The sequence below is a fragment of the Pyrus communis genome, chromosome 7, assembly GCF_963583255.1.
Source record: "Pyrus communis chromosome 7, drPyrComm1.1, whole genome shotgun sequence".
Lineage (NCBI taxonomy): Eukaryota > Viridiplantae > Streptophyta > Magnoliopsida > Rosales > Rosaceae > Pyrus > Pyrus communis.
The window spans coordinates 16,969,728-16,984,455 of NC_084809.1; the positions used below are offsets into that span (position 1 = coordinate 16,969,728).

The window sequence follows — 14,728 nt, forward strand, 5'->3', positions numbered from 1 at the left end:
GAAAGCTTGTGACTGGTTCTTATCATTTTCATTAATATGCTATTCTTTTCAAGACGCACGGTTTTTCCAATGTGAGAATATGATCATTGCATGTATCTTCGTTAATTGTAACTATTAAGTTTGTCCCACAATAACTCTTCATAGTCTCTCATAGGTTGGGGCAGCTCATTTCATGCATATTCTTTTGACTTCCAACTGAACTGCCACCAACTTCTCAATTACAATATTGATACAAAATTTCTAATTTCATATAAACTCCCAAGTTTTATAACAAGTTAAAATTTTTTGTATATGCAAGTTCATATCATTTTATAATTAAAATAAATTTAATTGAAGCATTGGTCTCTAAACCATACTCAAATTGTAGTTTTAGTCCATATTACAACTCCATTAACTTAAGGAGTAAATCGAAGAACTGCATAAGTGCCTCTTTTAAGTACATGCATGCTACATGCTTATTTTTGACAGAAATTCTCACAAAATTAGTCATTCGTCAATGCTTTACCATATGTTAATTATGGGTGGTGCTATCCACACATCCAGTTTTACCTCTCATACATCCCTCTTAATTTTTAGCCGTTTGATCGAATGAATTGAAGAAAATCAATAAACACACAATTAACAAGGGTGTGTGAGAGATAACAATGAGTGTGTGAATAGCACTATCCTTAATTATATGTGCAACTATGTCAATTCCTCTAATGTGATAAACAATTTAGTTATTATTAATTAAGGTACGAATAACTCTTAATTTTTGGTGAAACACAATAATTAGGTGAGTAACTTTACTATATGAAAGGAAGCAAATGTGGAAGTTGGTTACCAGCATGAATATTATTCCGTTTGATTCTTGATATGTGTGTACATGCATGCATTATTTCTCACGTTAAAAAACCCTAAAAAGAAAGCCAGTAACAAAAGAACATATTCCAAATTCAAAATATCCTCTCTTTGGAATCATGGAATAATGAGTTTTCATTCTCTTTTTCTTCCTTCAGTTTTCTCTGATTTCATTTACCAAGGTTGCTAATTGAAGAATACAAAAAAGTAGTACACGGCCCTCCATTTACTCCCTTTTTCTGTGGCCTAACCTTGTATATAAGCACACTCCCTGCATGGCATGGCTCATTAATTACTTCACCATTCCACTCTTTGTCTCCAAAATATCCGATTCTGAAGACCATTACAATTTTCTTAAGGTTACTTCGCTCCTAGTTTTTCTATTCCCTTTCTTCTTTTAACTTTTGCATATGCTCTAATTTCTATATATCCCTTCATGGCCTTGAAGGCACCTTCATATGCATGCTAGCTAGCTCTCGAGTTCCTTTTCACCTAGCTAGCTTAGGGTATATAAACCCCACCCAAGCTATCTATAATTTCTGAACCTTTCTTCTTAATTAGCTTCTTATTTTCGACTTTTATTTTGGAAAGCATTGAGAAGCGCACATTTTTTTTCACGCACAATCCTGTTTATTTTAGTCTTTGAATTGAACAAGTTGACATATAAAAACAAAAAACAAATAGGGCATGGAGATAAAAGAAGCGTGCGGAAATTATTTTCTTTAATTTATATTTTGTCAATAATTCGGTGAAGTTTAGTTTAGTATGAGCAACTTACTTTTGATACTAAACTTAGATAGGTCTCATTTTTATTAGGGTTTCAAACTCTAAACTAGCTTACTTCTACTCCTGCCTTATCTACCCTAATTATTGGGCTTAACTTAGTGTGGCTTGTCTGAAATTAGTTTCACATAGCCTCCTCTCTAGCTTACTAACTTCCACGTATAGAAAAATAAAAGGTGAGAATTACTTACTTTGTAGAAGCTAATTAATTAAAGTACCGTGCACTAGAACATTTTGTTTTATTTATAATGCAGGCCAAAACATGAGCCGACCAGGAGATTGGAACTGCAGGTCATGCCAGCACCTCAACTTCCAGAGGCGTGACTCATGCCAACGTTGTGGAGATGCCAAATCCGGCGTAGACTTCGGGGGCTTCGGTGGAAGAGGAGGAGGATCCTCGTTTGGGTTCATGACTACCGGTTCAGATGTTCGACCTGGTGACTGGTACTGCGCTGCTGGCAACTGTGGAGCCCACAATTTTGCAAGCCGTTCCAGCTGCTTCAAATGTGGTACTTTCAAGGATGATTCTGCCGCTGGCGGTGGTTGTGGATTTGACTCTGACCTGCCACGCTCCCGGGGTTTTGGGTTAGGACTTGGAGGTGGTGGTGGCATTGGCGGAGCAGGTGGTGGCGGCATTGGCGGAACAGGTGGTGGTCGACCTGGATGGAAATCTGGAGATTGGATTTGTACCAGGTGATACAATTAGTTAATAGTGTAATATATTTGTTCCTTTATTTTTTATACGATAATGTTAGGGAAATTAAATTTAAAAATTAAATGATATTTCACTAATATGAATAAACATATTTATCAACATGTAAGTAATAAACAAATCATCAACTTCCAAATCTTTTAGTTTTTAAAATTTTATCTACAAATTTAATCTCGTTATCATCACTCTTTTTTATATTCAATAAAAACAAAAGTTGGCCTTTGTTAGGTCGCTTTTTTTGCTTTTGTTTTGGGCACGGTTCATTGTCAAGATATATATATATATATATATATATTCAGTTAGCTTAGGTGCCCATTATCTAAATATTGAAAATCTGACCAAAAAAGTACTTGGTGAAGATGTTTTCCTCTTTCTTTGACTGCTTTTCAAGTTAGATACTTTAGGAATGTCTCCCTCCTTGTCTAACTTAATCACTAAGCATTTAATTACGCTTCGCACACCCAAACTTAGATTTAGTTTTGTTGCAAGTGATGGATTATATTAATGAACAGAGTTTTCTCTTCAATCCATCATGGTTCAAACACTCCTCTCTTTAATCCAGCATATAATTGTAATATTGCTTCTAATAATAATAAACAAATGAGTTCAATTTTCGTAATCCATATCTAGTTATTAATCTCTATATGTATTTGGGTGTAATAAAAAAAAAAAAGGAAAATTAATGAAAATGGTTTGAAAACTTTGAGTTTTAACGATAAAGACAAAATAAAGGGTAAAGTGAATAGTACCAAAATTGACTTTTTAGTGTAAAAATGTGGTTTTTCGTTAAATTGAACAGTACCGAGAACTTTTCGTTAAAGTTCAAAAAAGAAAAAATGCTGATTTGTTTTTTTTTAAAATAATTTGGACACAGGTTGGGGTGCAACGAGCACAACTTTGCTAGCAGAATGGAATGCTTTAGATGCAATGCCCCAAGAGACTCATACTAGCTAGCTGTCTTATCCTATTTTGGGTAACGTTTAATTTACACTCTCATTGATACTTGACAATTAACAGCAATTACCATTTACACGATTAATTAATTCATGATGTTAAGTGTTTCTTTTATTGCAGGCATATTTTCTAATGAGCAAGAGAGATGATATATGATCGTCACCAGTTTTTTTGCCATTGTTTCTGAGGTTCTAGCTAGGGTTTTACATATATGCATGGCATTCTGTTAGCCAGGATTTCCCATAAAAATTAAATCAATGTACTTTGGTGCTTCTCTTTAATTTATCCATTGCTGTCATTTGATACGTTTATTTCATCTACTGTACTATTCCTGGTTTCTGAATGAATGAATGATATGATTCCTTGTTTTTTTATTCATAACTAGAAACGATGTGCACAAACTTCATTTGGATGCTTTCTCTCTAATCAATATTTTAATGGAATATATCAATAAGGCTGCTTTCATGAAGTACTTTAGGAACTGGTTAAAATATTTCAAAAAAAAAAAAAAAAAAAAAAATTCTAAAGAGCAATAGCTACACCAATGAAACAAACAGATCACTTATTTGTAGTTGCATTGTTTGCATTGCTAAAGGAGATTCACTTTAGAAACACTGTTAGCTAGTGGGGTTATTTCTTGTAGTGACTCTTGATAATCAAATTACATAATTGATAACCTGTAAAAGGACCACCATTGGACATTGCAGCTTTATCAAAATATATAAGAAAAAGGAAAAAATGGTTAAATATATATGAGCAGTTTCACTTTTAAAAGTAGCTTGAGGCAACAGTGATGAATTCCACTAAACATTCATGATATCTCAAAGAAAATAACCATGATAACTGATAAGTACTATAGAAGGAACTAATATTGCTTTAAAGCTACAAGGTGCAGTATCATACATACACTGATGACAAAAATAATATATTATTTTAAGATTTGTTAAGCCATGCATATTCTTATTTGGAAGTTAAAACGAGATGTAAATACTTTTCTTAAGTACGCAACTGTAATGTATGAGATTTGAATTTAAGAATTTTGACAAAATTGAGACTGCATTAATGTATACAAAATAGTAATGAATGAGTATTTACCATATATAGTTAAGGGTATCAATAGTAAGGGGCCGGGTTGCATCTAAAATGCATACTAATTCAAAATTTGGATAATGTGAATAACTATTTAATTTAATTTCTACCATACTCTTTTGCTTAAATGGCCACATTGGATTCCCTTTCATATTGACCTAAGTGTATCTTTTAAAAGTATGTAAACGGCGGATTAGTGGATTATATCTAAATTCATGCATGCATATGTGTCTAGCTCTTGGCACTCCCGCAACAAGATCTTGTCTTCCCTTTAGGTTAAGCTTTAGGATAAGCTTTATGTTACTTCAATTTGTTTACTACTTTAGCTAGTCAAGTACCATTCTAGCCAAGTTATGATTAATTTGTTGCTTGTTTCATGGGCATGCCAATTCGGCCCCAAGACTTTCTTGTAATTTACTGCATACAGTATTTTATTCAAAATTGTAGGAGGTTATCAATGGATCAATATTGAGGGTCAAAATTTCATGAGAGACCCAAATGCATTTGGCAGCCCAAATCTTCAGAGAATACTTGGGTACCAACCATCCGTACTTAAATTTCTGACCATCTTACATGGCTCACTAAATTTATAACACATATCTAATGAAACTCTGACCCAAACCAAATACACCAATTCTCTTCTTCATACACCAATTCTCTTCTTCATGAACATCTAAACGTCCATTTTCTCTCTCCCCCACGAGACAACAATAACTTCTACCAGCCACCTCCGCTCCCATCCTCCTGAAGTGTCAATTCATGAGGGTTTGAAGGAACGTACATAAATAAAAGGTGAATTTGTGGCTGGGCTTGGATCGTACCCATGAGAGATGAATGAGGAAGAAGAGAGCTGGAAACAATAGAGCTGCGATGGCCTCAAGGAGAAGGGGTAGGTGGCGGAACTGCCATGGGTTCGGGGAGGATGGGGTATAGGCAGAGCTGTTGGAATGTAAATTGGTTTACTGGTAACTTGGACTCCAAGTTAATAACTACTAGGTTTGCTGCCCTATCTAGTGATTCATTTTGTTTATTTGAGAATAGTCAACATGACACATATATGGCTTGGATTATACCTCCAAGATATAAGGATCTAGAGTTCATGTAATGCCAAGTGTCATGTTCACGTTGGTGACTCTAAATGTGATGCATTGGATCATGTGATTATATATACTCTCCCTGCAACACTTGTTATGTAGGGTGTAAGATTTTATCATTTTAGAAACATTATCTCTCGCCTCCATCTATGCTCTTTTCCTTTTTCAAAATCTTCATCATTCTAGAAAACTAACAAAACATAAAAGATGTTTAATTCAAATTCCAATATAGTATCCAGAGTGTATAGGTTCAATTTTGGATTTGGGTGTCGTGAAATCAAGATCAAAGGGGGCTAAATCCAATGAGATCAAAACCCTAAACTCTTGATTTAGGTGTTATATGGCCAGATCTGGTGGTACTGAGTTGTGACCTCCAATGTTAAAGGTGATAATTATGATTTTTGGAGGACTAAGATGAAGAACATTCTTAGATCTCATGATTTATGAGATTTGGTTAAAAATGAGTTTGAAACTGCCACAAAAGGTTCAAAGGAGGAAGATCAAGATTTATCAGTAGCACAAAAGATTGCACTGAGAGAAAACATCACTAAAGATGCTAAAACTTTGGGGTTCATCTGAAATGTTGTTTCATATGATATTATTCCTCGGACTGCAAATGAGAAGACTGCAAAATCTACTTAGGATGTTTTACATCAAAAATTCAGAAGAGATAAGAAGGTACGAGTTGTTAAATGACAATGTCTTGCAAGGAATTTTTGTTTTACTCAAATAAAAGAGGATGAATCTTGTCTATTTACTTAACTAGAATGTTTGGGGTTTTGAATAAAATGAAAACATATGGAGGAAAGCTTAGTGATCAAAGGGTTGTGCAGAAAGTCTTAATTAGTTTACCTAGAGGCTATGATTCCATTATTTTTTATTTATTGAAGAGACCAAGGACACTGGCACAATTGGAAGTCAAGAGTTGCTTGCATCCTCAAAGCCTTTGAGCAAAGATTGTAAAGGCATGTTGAGAGTGCCACAGAGCAAGCTTTCTCTAGTTTAAGTATTAATTCCAGAGAAGGTTCAAGTAGCTCACGAGTTGCCGACGCTAAGTTCAAGAAAAATTTGAAGAGTAAAGGTGGACAATGCGAACCCAAATATAGCAGCAACTTTATCCAAACAAACATAAATTGTATTATGGTGCTTGTTGGTATAAAGGAAACCCAAGTGCCATAAGTGTGACAAGTTCGGTCACCTAGCAAAGGATTGCAACATCAAAGTGACTCATGCAACAAACTTTGCAAATCAAGTGACTGAAGAAGGAAACATGTTTTATGCTTGCTATTCTACAGCAGTGACCTAAGATAATAGTGTTTGCTATGTTGACAGTGCATGTGGCAATCACATGACTTCTCATGAGTCATTGTTGATAGATGTGAAAAAAAAAAAAAATATCACTGCAAAGGTGAAAATGAGAATTGAGGAGTTAATGCATGTAACAAGAAAAGGAACAGCTTTCATTGAAACCAAAAAGGCAAACAATATAGTAATGAAGTCATGTTGGTGCTAGAGTTGGATGAAAATCTTCTAAGTGTTGGTCAAATCATAGAGCATGGCTATTTTCTATTGTTTGGTGACTACTTGGTGGATATATTTGATATCAGGGCTCTTGAAAATGTAATTACAAGAATAGAAATGACAAGTAACATATATTTTCCTCTCTCACTTGAATATGTGAATCATGTAGCTAGAAGAGTAACTGTTGAAGCAACTACTTTGAGTTGGCATAGAAGGTTTAACCATTTGAATATTCAGTGTTTGAAGGATTTACAGGAGATAGAATTAGTGTATAGCTCACCTAAGATACAAGATATCAACCAAAGTGTGTGAAATCAAGTTGTGCTATAGGAAATCAACATAGGTAATGTTTGACAAAAGCAAAGCATGGAGAACAACTGTTCCACTTGAGCTCATCTACTCTGATGTTCGTGGCCCATTGGAAGTGACAAGTGGAGGTAATAAATATTTTGTAACATTTTGATGATTGTACTAAGAAATTCAAGGTCATGGTTGAGTTGCAAAGTGTATATAAAGTCAAGAATTTGAGAAGTGACAGAGGTGGTAAATATACCTCCATTGAATTTCAAAAGATTCTGTGGGACTAGAGTGACAACTAACCATTTCTTATTCACCTTAGCAAAATTGTGTAGTTGAGAAGAAAAATAGAACCATTAGACCAACTCCAACAATGGGCTAAAACCTATAATTCCCCATTTTTTACCCCCCAAAATTCACTCCAACCCATGACCTAAAATTAACCTAAAACCTAAAACCCAAATGAATGTCAAATACCAGCCCAAGTTTAGGCCACAAATTGGAGTGGACCCCAGCTTCAGTGACTGAAACCTAGGCTGTGAAGCCCAATTGCCCTCTGTCACTTGCTCCACGCGCAGCACGCAAGGCCTTGAACCTACATTCAACCGAGGTGGACCCCACCCACATGGGTGTGTCCCTCGGTTTGTCAAGTTTTGTCTGTTGCCAACGGCTACTTTTCTTCATCGGGTGGTGGTGGTAATTGGACCGTTGGTCAATCCAACGGTCCACATTCAAATATTTTTTTTTAGTTTTATATTTATATATTTATTGAATCCAACGACTTAGATCAAATATAATCAAATCTAACGGTAAAAAAAAAAAAAGATCTAACGGTCCAAATTAAAATCCAACGGCTAAAATAAGTTAAAAAAATATTTAAATATTTTCATGTATTGATTTAGTGATTTTTCAAAATTTATTGGAATTTAAATATTTTTAGGTTAAAATGTTCATATAATTAATTTAGGCTAGTCTACATAATTTTTTTTTTTAAAAAAAGTTAATTTAAAAAAAATTAGCCTTAATTCATTCTTTGATAATCTCAGGCTAAAATTTTAGGCCATAAGGGTTGGAGCAGAAAAGTTGTTTCTGGGCTAAAACCTAAATTTTCTGGGCTAAATATTTTTAGGTTTTAGGTCACCATTGGAGATGGTCTTACTAAGATGGCCAAGGTTATGTGGCATGACAAACATTTGACGTACTACTTCTAGGGTGAGATGTAAGTACAACAGTCTACATGCTCAATAGTAGTCCTACAAAAGAACTTCTCAATGTGAATCCTTTGAAGCTTTTAGTGGCAGAAAGTCTGGAAGTAAATACTTGAGAATATTTGGTTGTGCTCTATTGACTTGTCATGGCCAATTGAGGCATAAACTTGAAGAATCAGCAACTAAGTGTATATTTGTTGGTTTTGAAAATGTGAGAAAAGGTACTAAGTGTATAGCTTGTCGAGCAAGAAAATAATGTTGTGCATAAGTGTGATATTTAATCAAAATTCAGTTTGGAAATAGGTACTGAAGCTGAAATTCAAGTCTATGTGCCCTTATCAAATGAGTCTAGTCAAAGAATCAACATTAAAGAAGTTGAGCATATTGAACACACTACACAATCACCACAATCGGAAAATGTATCAGACTCTCACACTAAAAACTAACTTCATCAAATGGAGGATTCTAAGCCTAGTACTCCTAGCTCTACAACAGTGAAAATGAGGAACCTAAATGACACATATGCAAGGTGTTACATGAGTATTATGGAACCATAGAAGCCAGTTAATTATTGGCTAACAGACCATTGAGAAGTCAATTATTGGTGTCAGAATGGATCTATAAGACCAAATTATACTTGAATGGATCAGTACAAAAGCACAAAGTAAGACTAGTTGCAAAAGGCTATTCATAAATGGATAGATTTCAATGAGACATTTTCTCTTGTTGATAGATTGGATAAAATAAGGACACTTATTGCCCTAATAGCTAAAAGGGGTGGAAATTATTTCAAATAGATGCCAAATCAGCCTTCTTGAATGGAGTATTACAGGAAGAAAGCTTTGATCAACCTAAGGGGTTTGTTATAACTAATGTTGAGAGAAAAGTTTATAGGTTGGAAAAATGTCTTGTATAGTTTGAAACGAGTACCTAGGGACTGATATGAGGAAGTTGACTCCTATCTCATCGAATATGTCTTTCATAGAATTCCAAATTAGGCTACTTAATTTGTACATCGAGGTTAAAACCGTCATTGTTTCAATCTATGTGGATGATATTGTTTATACTAGAAGTAATAAGGGGCTAATTACAATGTTCAAAACTGAGATGATGAGAAGGTATGTGATGATTGATCTTGGGGTTGGGTTTCCGTGCATATAATTGAGATTAATTTAATCCTAACAAATATCTAGTGGAAAAATTAACTAAACAATGATATGTAATTCCAATTACATATCTGGACGATTGTAAATCGATAATGCAACAAATAAAATGGCGAAGAGAATTACTTGCAAGATTCCTTAGCCATGCGAGTGCCATTTTGTAGGATCATCCTTGTGCTTTTATTCTTCCTCTTCATATTTGATCATGAGAAAGTTCCTCAAGTGTCAAGCCTCTAGGAGTATCCGCACTAATACACCAACGACGGAAGATGGATTGAGAAATTCAATAATGCTAGCAAGATCATTCACTTGGATTAAATCTATTGGGTACACTAGAGAAAATGGCTATGGGTTTTTCTCTCATTTTCGTGGAGGGACAAATCTAATATATTAGGGACATATGAGGGAAGCCCCACACCTCAGTGGGATTGACATCAAGGAGACTTTCTCCTTGCATCAAATCCATCACTTAAGCCCACTTAGGCTTGTGACTTGGACCCATTTTAATTAACTAAGCCCAAAGTTAAAACTATGTCCAATAGGTCCAAATAATTAATCTATTATAAATAACAATTAATTATACCGCATGAGATTTCTTAAAAAAATAGCTTAATCAACAATTACTTCGGTCGGAAATTTATGAGATGGATCTCCAAATGGCTCAAGGGATATCTCCTTCTATCTAGTGATTACCATAAGGTGGTAGATTACTTATTGCGTATTCATGTATCTCCATATCTTTACACATACGTCCAAGGAACACACTATTCGGCCTTGCGAGGTAGTGAAGGCCTTAAGGTGAAGTTAAAGTTCATATCTATAAGCAAAATATACATGATCATGCCTCAAGTCTAAGAACTATTTGCATACTACAATCGAAGATTTATAATGTTTGACATGTAGTAAACATCCATACGTTTAAATTTTTTGGGAAGTCCCTCTTGAGTGAACTTATTCAACAAATAAGCACATGTATATCATCCACGTGTTCAACATGCATAGCACGAGACCATGCTAACCTTGATGCAATATTATTGGAATCCTTACAATTTAAATATTGGCGGGCACCGCAAGTAATCCAACTCCTAAGAGGATGCAATATCTAATCCTAGATTTCCTCTAGAAATCTTCTTGTTTAATACAGATTCCATATCCTATGAGGTCTTCATCTCGATCAGGATAAATAAACCCTTTTAGGCTTCATCTTTGGTAACACAATTATCACACACTTATTCTCTTGCCTACTGGGAGTCTCATAATATTGCTTACTAACTAGACCGTCGAAGAGCCTTTGGCCGGCACCACCTTCGATCCTTAGCTGGTTATTGTTCTTTTCTCTTTATAGGTTAACGAGTTTGCGCATCTCCACCCTTCACAGCAGCCCATGAGTTTGGTTCTAACAAACTTGTCAACACGTAATTGGTTATTTGTGGCAACTAAATATCAACATGTAATTGGTTATTTGTGGTAAACAAATGTCAAGTCATCAATCAATTAGGAACGTGACCTACTCATATTAGGAATGTTCATTATTGATTAGGATGAGTTTAAGGAATACCTTAAGTTGCAGGGACGAGATTGCAAAGAAGTTTCAATCCTGAGATACATACCCTATGTATCTTAATTCCTAAACTATGATCCTAGCCATAGGATTATCGAACATTTGCAAAGGCTGATTTATGTTGTATTTAGTAGTAAGTCTTAGACTAAGCATGTAGTGACATGGAGTTTACATAAAATTGCTCGTTTGTGAGATTGAGTTCATTGAACATTGAACAACTATAGAAGTATACGAATGGAATATTACCTACTTATCAATTGTATCACACTTCTGAGATGTGAATGTAACTAGTTTTTAGACCTGAGGCATCACTGGTTATCTCATGTTAGTGAATGTGATATTTTGCCTCACATTGAAGCTCCCAAATGATAGTGGAGTCTTATAGTGTGAGGATTGGGATTATATGCATTAACATGGAGATACGTAAGTGCACAAAAATGAATTAGTCACCTTCTAGGTAATCATGAAGGAAGATATTCCTGGAGCCATTCGACAATCTATCTCCAGACTTCTTTAGCCAAAGCAATGTACGAGAGATACATCATGGTGATCATATCTATATGTAGAGTTTGACAATAGTTCCATGCTCTATAATATATAATCAAAATGTAGTAGAAGAGGAACTGAATTGCATTGTAACCATAACTAAGGCTCTGAATATGTGTTGTATGAATTCAAACATATTTTGACTAATATGGATAGCCAATAGTCATTGCTAGAAGATACTATTCAGTTTGTGGATATTCCTACAAGGTTGAATTAGAATGGTTTCTAATTATGTAAAATTAGTTTAGTTTTATTAATCAAATTATCCACTACTAGCTTTAGTTGGAACCTAGAAGGTCACACACAATAGAATTGGTGGAGACTAAATTGAATGTAAATTATTTATATAATATTAAATATTTTTTTATTTATTTAATTAGTTCGTTTGGACCTTCTATTTATTGTTGGTATATGTGTTGGGTTGTGGATTACATTAGTAACGTGTGCGGAAGCATGGCAAGGTGACTTAAGCATATATAATCCAATTTACATGCATGGTTGGCAGAACTTTGGACTGATTTAATCTTATTAATTAACCCACCTAATCTATTTAAATTGACGTGCTCATGTTCATGTAAAATAATTTTAAGAACACATGCATATACTTAAATTAAGTTTAGAATGCCAACATTTAGATTTCATACGAAGATGAATTTGTTATCGAGGCTCTCAAGTGTTAGCCCTCTACTAGTATCCTGACAAATGAATCTCTAGTTGGTGAAGCAGGAAGACAACGAACTGCAAGGTCCTTCTCTTTCAATAGCTGTGGCGGCAAAGGTGTTTTATGTTGGTGTTTTATTTTTCAATTTCTCAAATGGAAAACCTAATTCCCTTTTCTTTTTCTTTTTCTTTTCTTTTTTTTTTTTTTTTTTCGAACCTTTTCTTTTCATAATATGTCAAATCCACCCTTGGGTCAAAAGACCCTTTATGCTTGTATATAGAACAATTTCATAAGCCAGTGGGATTATAGTTTAATCCTCATTTTACAACACATGTGTCGCAAGCCCTAGGGGAACCCTTCCTTGGGCTTCCCTCACATCTCCTTTGCAACTGGGCTGCGGCCCCATTCACTCCTTATTTTAATTATTTAATTAATTCCGTCTTTCCTTTCAGAATGAGCTTCCTTATTTTATTTTAGTTCATTAACCAACAATAAATAGAAGGCCCAAACAATTAATCAAGAAATAAAATTATTTAATATAAACCACTTATATCAAATTCAACCTTCACTAACTTTGTCATTCGATATCATTCTATTGTATGTAACCTTATAGGTTTCAATTAAAGCTGGTAGTGGATAACTTGATTAAACAAATTAATCTAATTTACATAAGTAGAAACCATTCTTATTCAACCTTGTATAGGATCAACTACAAACCGAATTGTCATATATAGCAATGACTTTTGGCTACCTAGTTAGTCAGAATATGTTTGAATTCATACAACACAGATTTAGAACCTTAGTTATGGTTACATTGCACTTTGGTTCCTCTGTCTATTATAGTTCGATCATATATTTTAGAGCATGGAACATTTGTTAAATTCTAAAGCATGAATATGACCACCTTGATGTATCTTCTGTATGTTTCTTTGGCCACATACTTCTAGAGATAGATTTTCAAGGGGCTTCTGGAATATCAACCTTCATAATTACCTAAAAGGTGACAAATTCCTTGTGGTGCATTCATGCATCTCCATATTGACACATGATGCCAAACCTCACACGATAAGGCTCTGCTATTGTTTGAGAGCTTTGAGGTGAGTCCAAAGATCACATTCATCCACACAAGATAGCCAGTGATGTCTCAAGTCTAAGAACTAGTTGCATCCACAATTTAGAAGTGTGATACAATTGACAAGTAGGTAAACTTTCATTCGTACACTTCTATAGTTGATCATGGTTCAAACTCGATCTTATAGACGAGGACATTTATGTCTATTTCATGTCACTACATGCTTAGCCTGAGACATCCTATTGAATATGATAAACCGTCATTTGTCAATAGTCCTTTTGATCATCCTATGGCTAGGAATATAATCTAGGACTTAAGATCTGTAGGATACATATCTCAAGATGAAACGTCTTTACAATCCCGTCCTGACTACTTAAGTTATTCCTTGGACTCATCCCAATTAATAATGAACCTTCCTAATCCACTATTATGTTACGCGCTCGATTGACGGATGTTATCACTTGCCCTTTGTTGTTGATGACTCAACATTGGGTTCCACAAATAACCAATCATGTGTTGCCACATCAATTACTTTTCAGGTAAATACCAAAAATTTAAACTAAAATAAAATCAGAAATTCCAATTGGAAAGAAAATATTGGATTAATTAAATAAAAAAAAGAAAAAGGAGTGAATCGGGCCAAAATCTTGTGGCAAAGGAAAGATACGGCAAGCCCAAGGAAGGGTTCCCTAAAGCTTGTGGCACACATGTGTGGTGAAGGATTAAAATTGAAATGCTATTGGCTTGAAGAATTGTTCTATACATAAACCTAAGTGGTCTTTAGACCTAAGAGAGAATTCACAAGTTGTGAAACAGAAAATTGGAGATGAGGGAATTAGGTTTTTCAATTTAGAAAAATTGAAAAAGAAAACACCACACCCAAACAACTTACCGCCGCACCCACCTTGAGGAAATGTTTCTAGGGATCGTCTTCTTTCTGCTTCACCAACTGGAGGTTCATTCATGTGAATATTAGCACAAGCATGTCAATTAACCACGATCACATGGATTAATTTGATATGATTAAACGAAATCCAATGTTCCGCTAACCATGCATACTAATTGGTCTATTTATGCTTACGTCACTCACCATGCTTCCACTCATGTGTTTTTAGGAAATTAATTGGTAGAAACTAGGCTAGTTTGATCGTAATTTTGGTTAATTGTTAACATGATTAAAATTGGTTTTTTCCATGATCAACTCCTGTAGTTTTTCATGCTTGTGTT

General features: G+C 34.6%; 1 protein-coding gene across 1 annotated transcript; it reads left to right on the forward strand.

Annotated features, from left to right (window-relative positions):
- Positions 1-1,063: 1,063 nt before the first annotated feature.
- LOC137741168 (transcription initiation factor TFIID subunit 15-like) lies at positions 1,064-3,648 on the forward strand. Its single transcript, XM_068480977.1, has 4 exons — positions 1,064-1,199; positions 1,878-2,316; positions 3,210-3,308; positions 3,410-3,648. Exons 2-3 carry the CDS (start codon positions 1,886-1,888, stop codon positions 3,283-3,285), a joined length of 507 nt encoding a protein of 168 aa, XP_068337078.1. The 5' UTR covers positions 1,064-1,199; positions 1,878-1,885; the 3' UTR covers positions 3,286-3,308; positions 3,410-3,648.
- Positions 3,649-14,728: the final 11,080 nt, after the last annotated feature.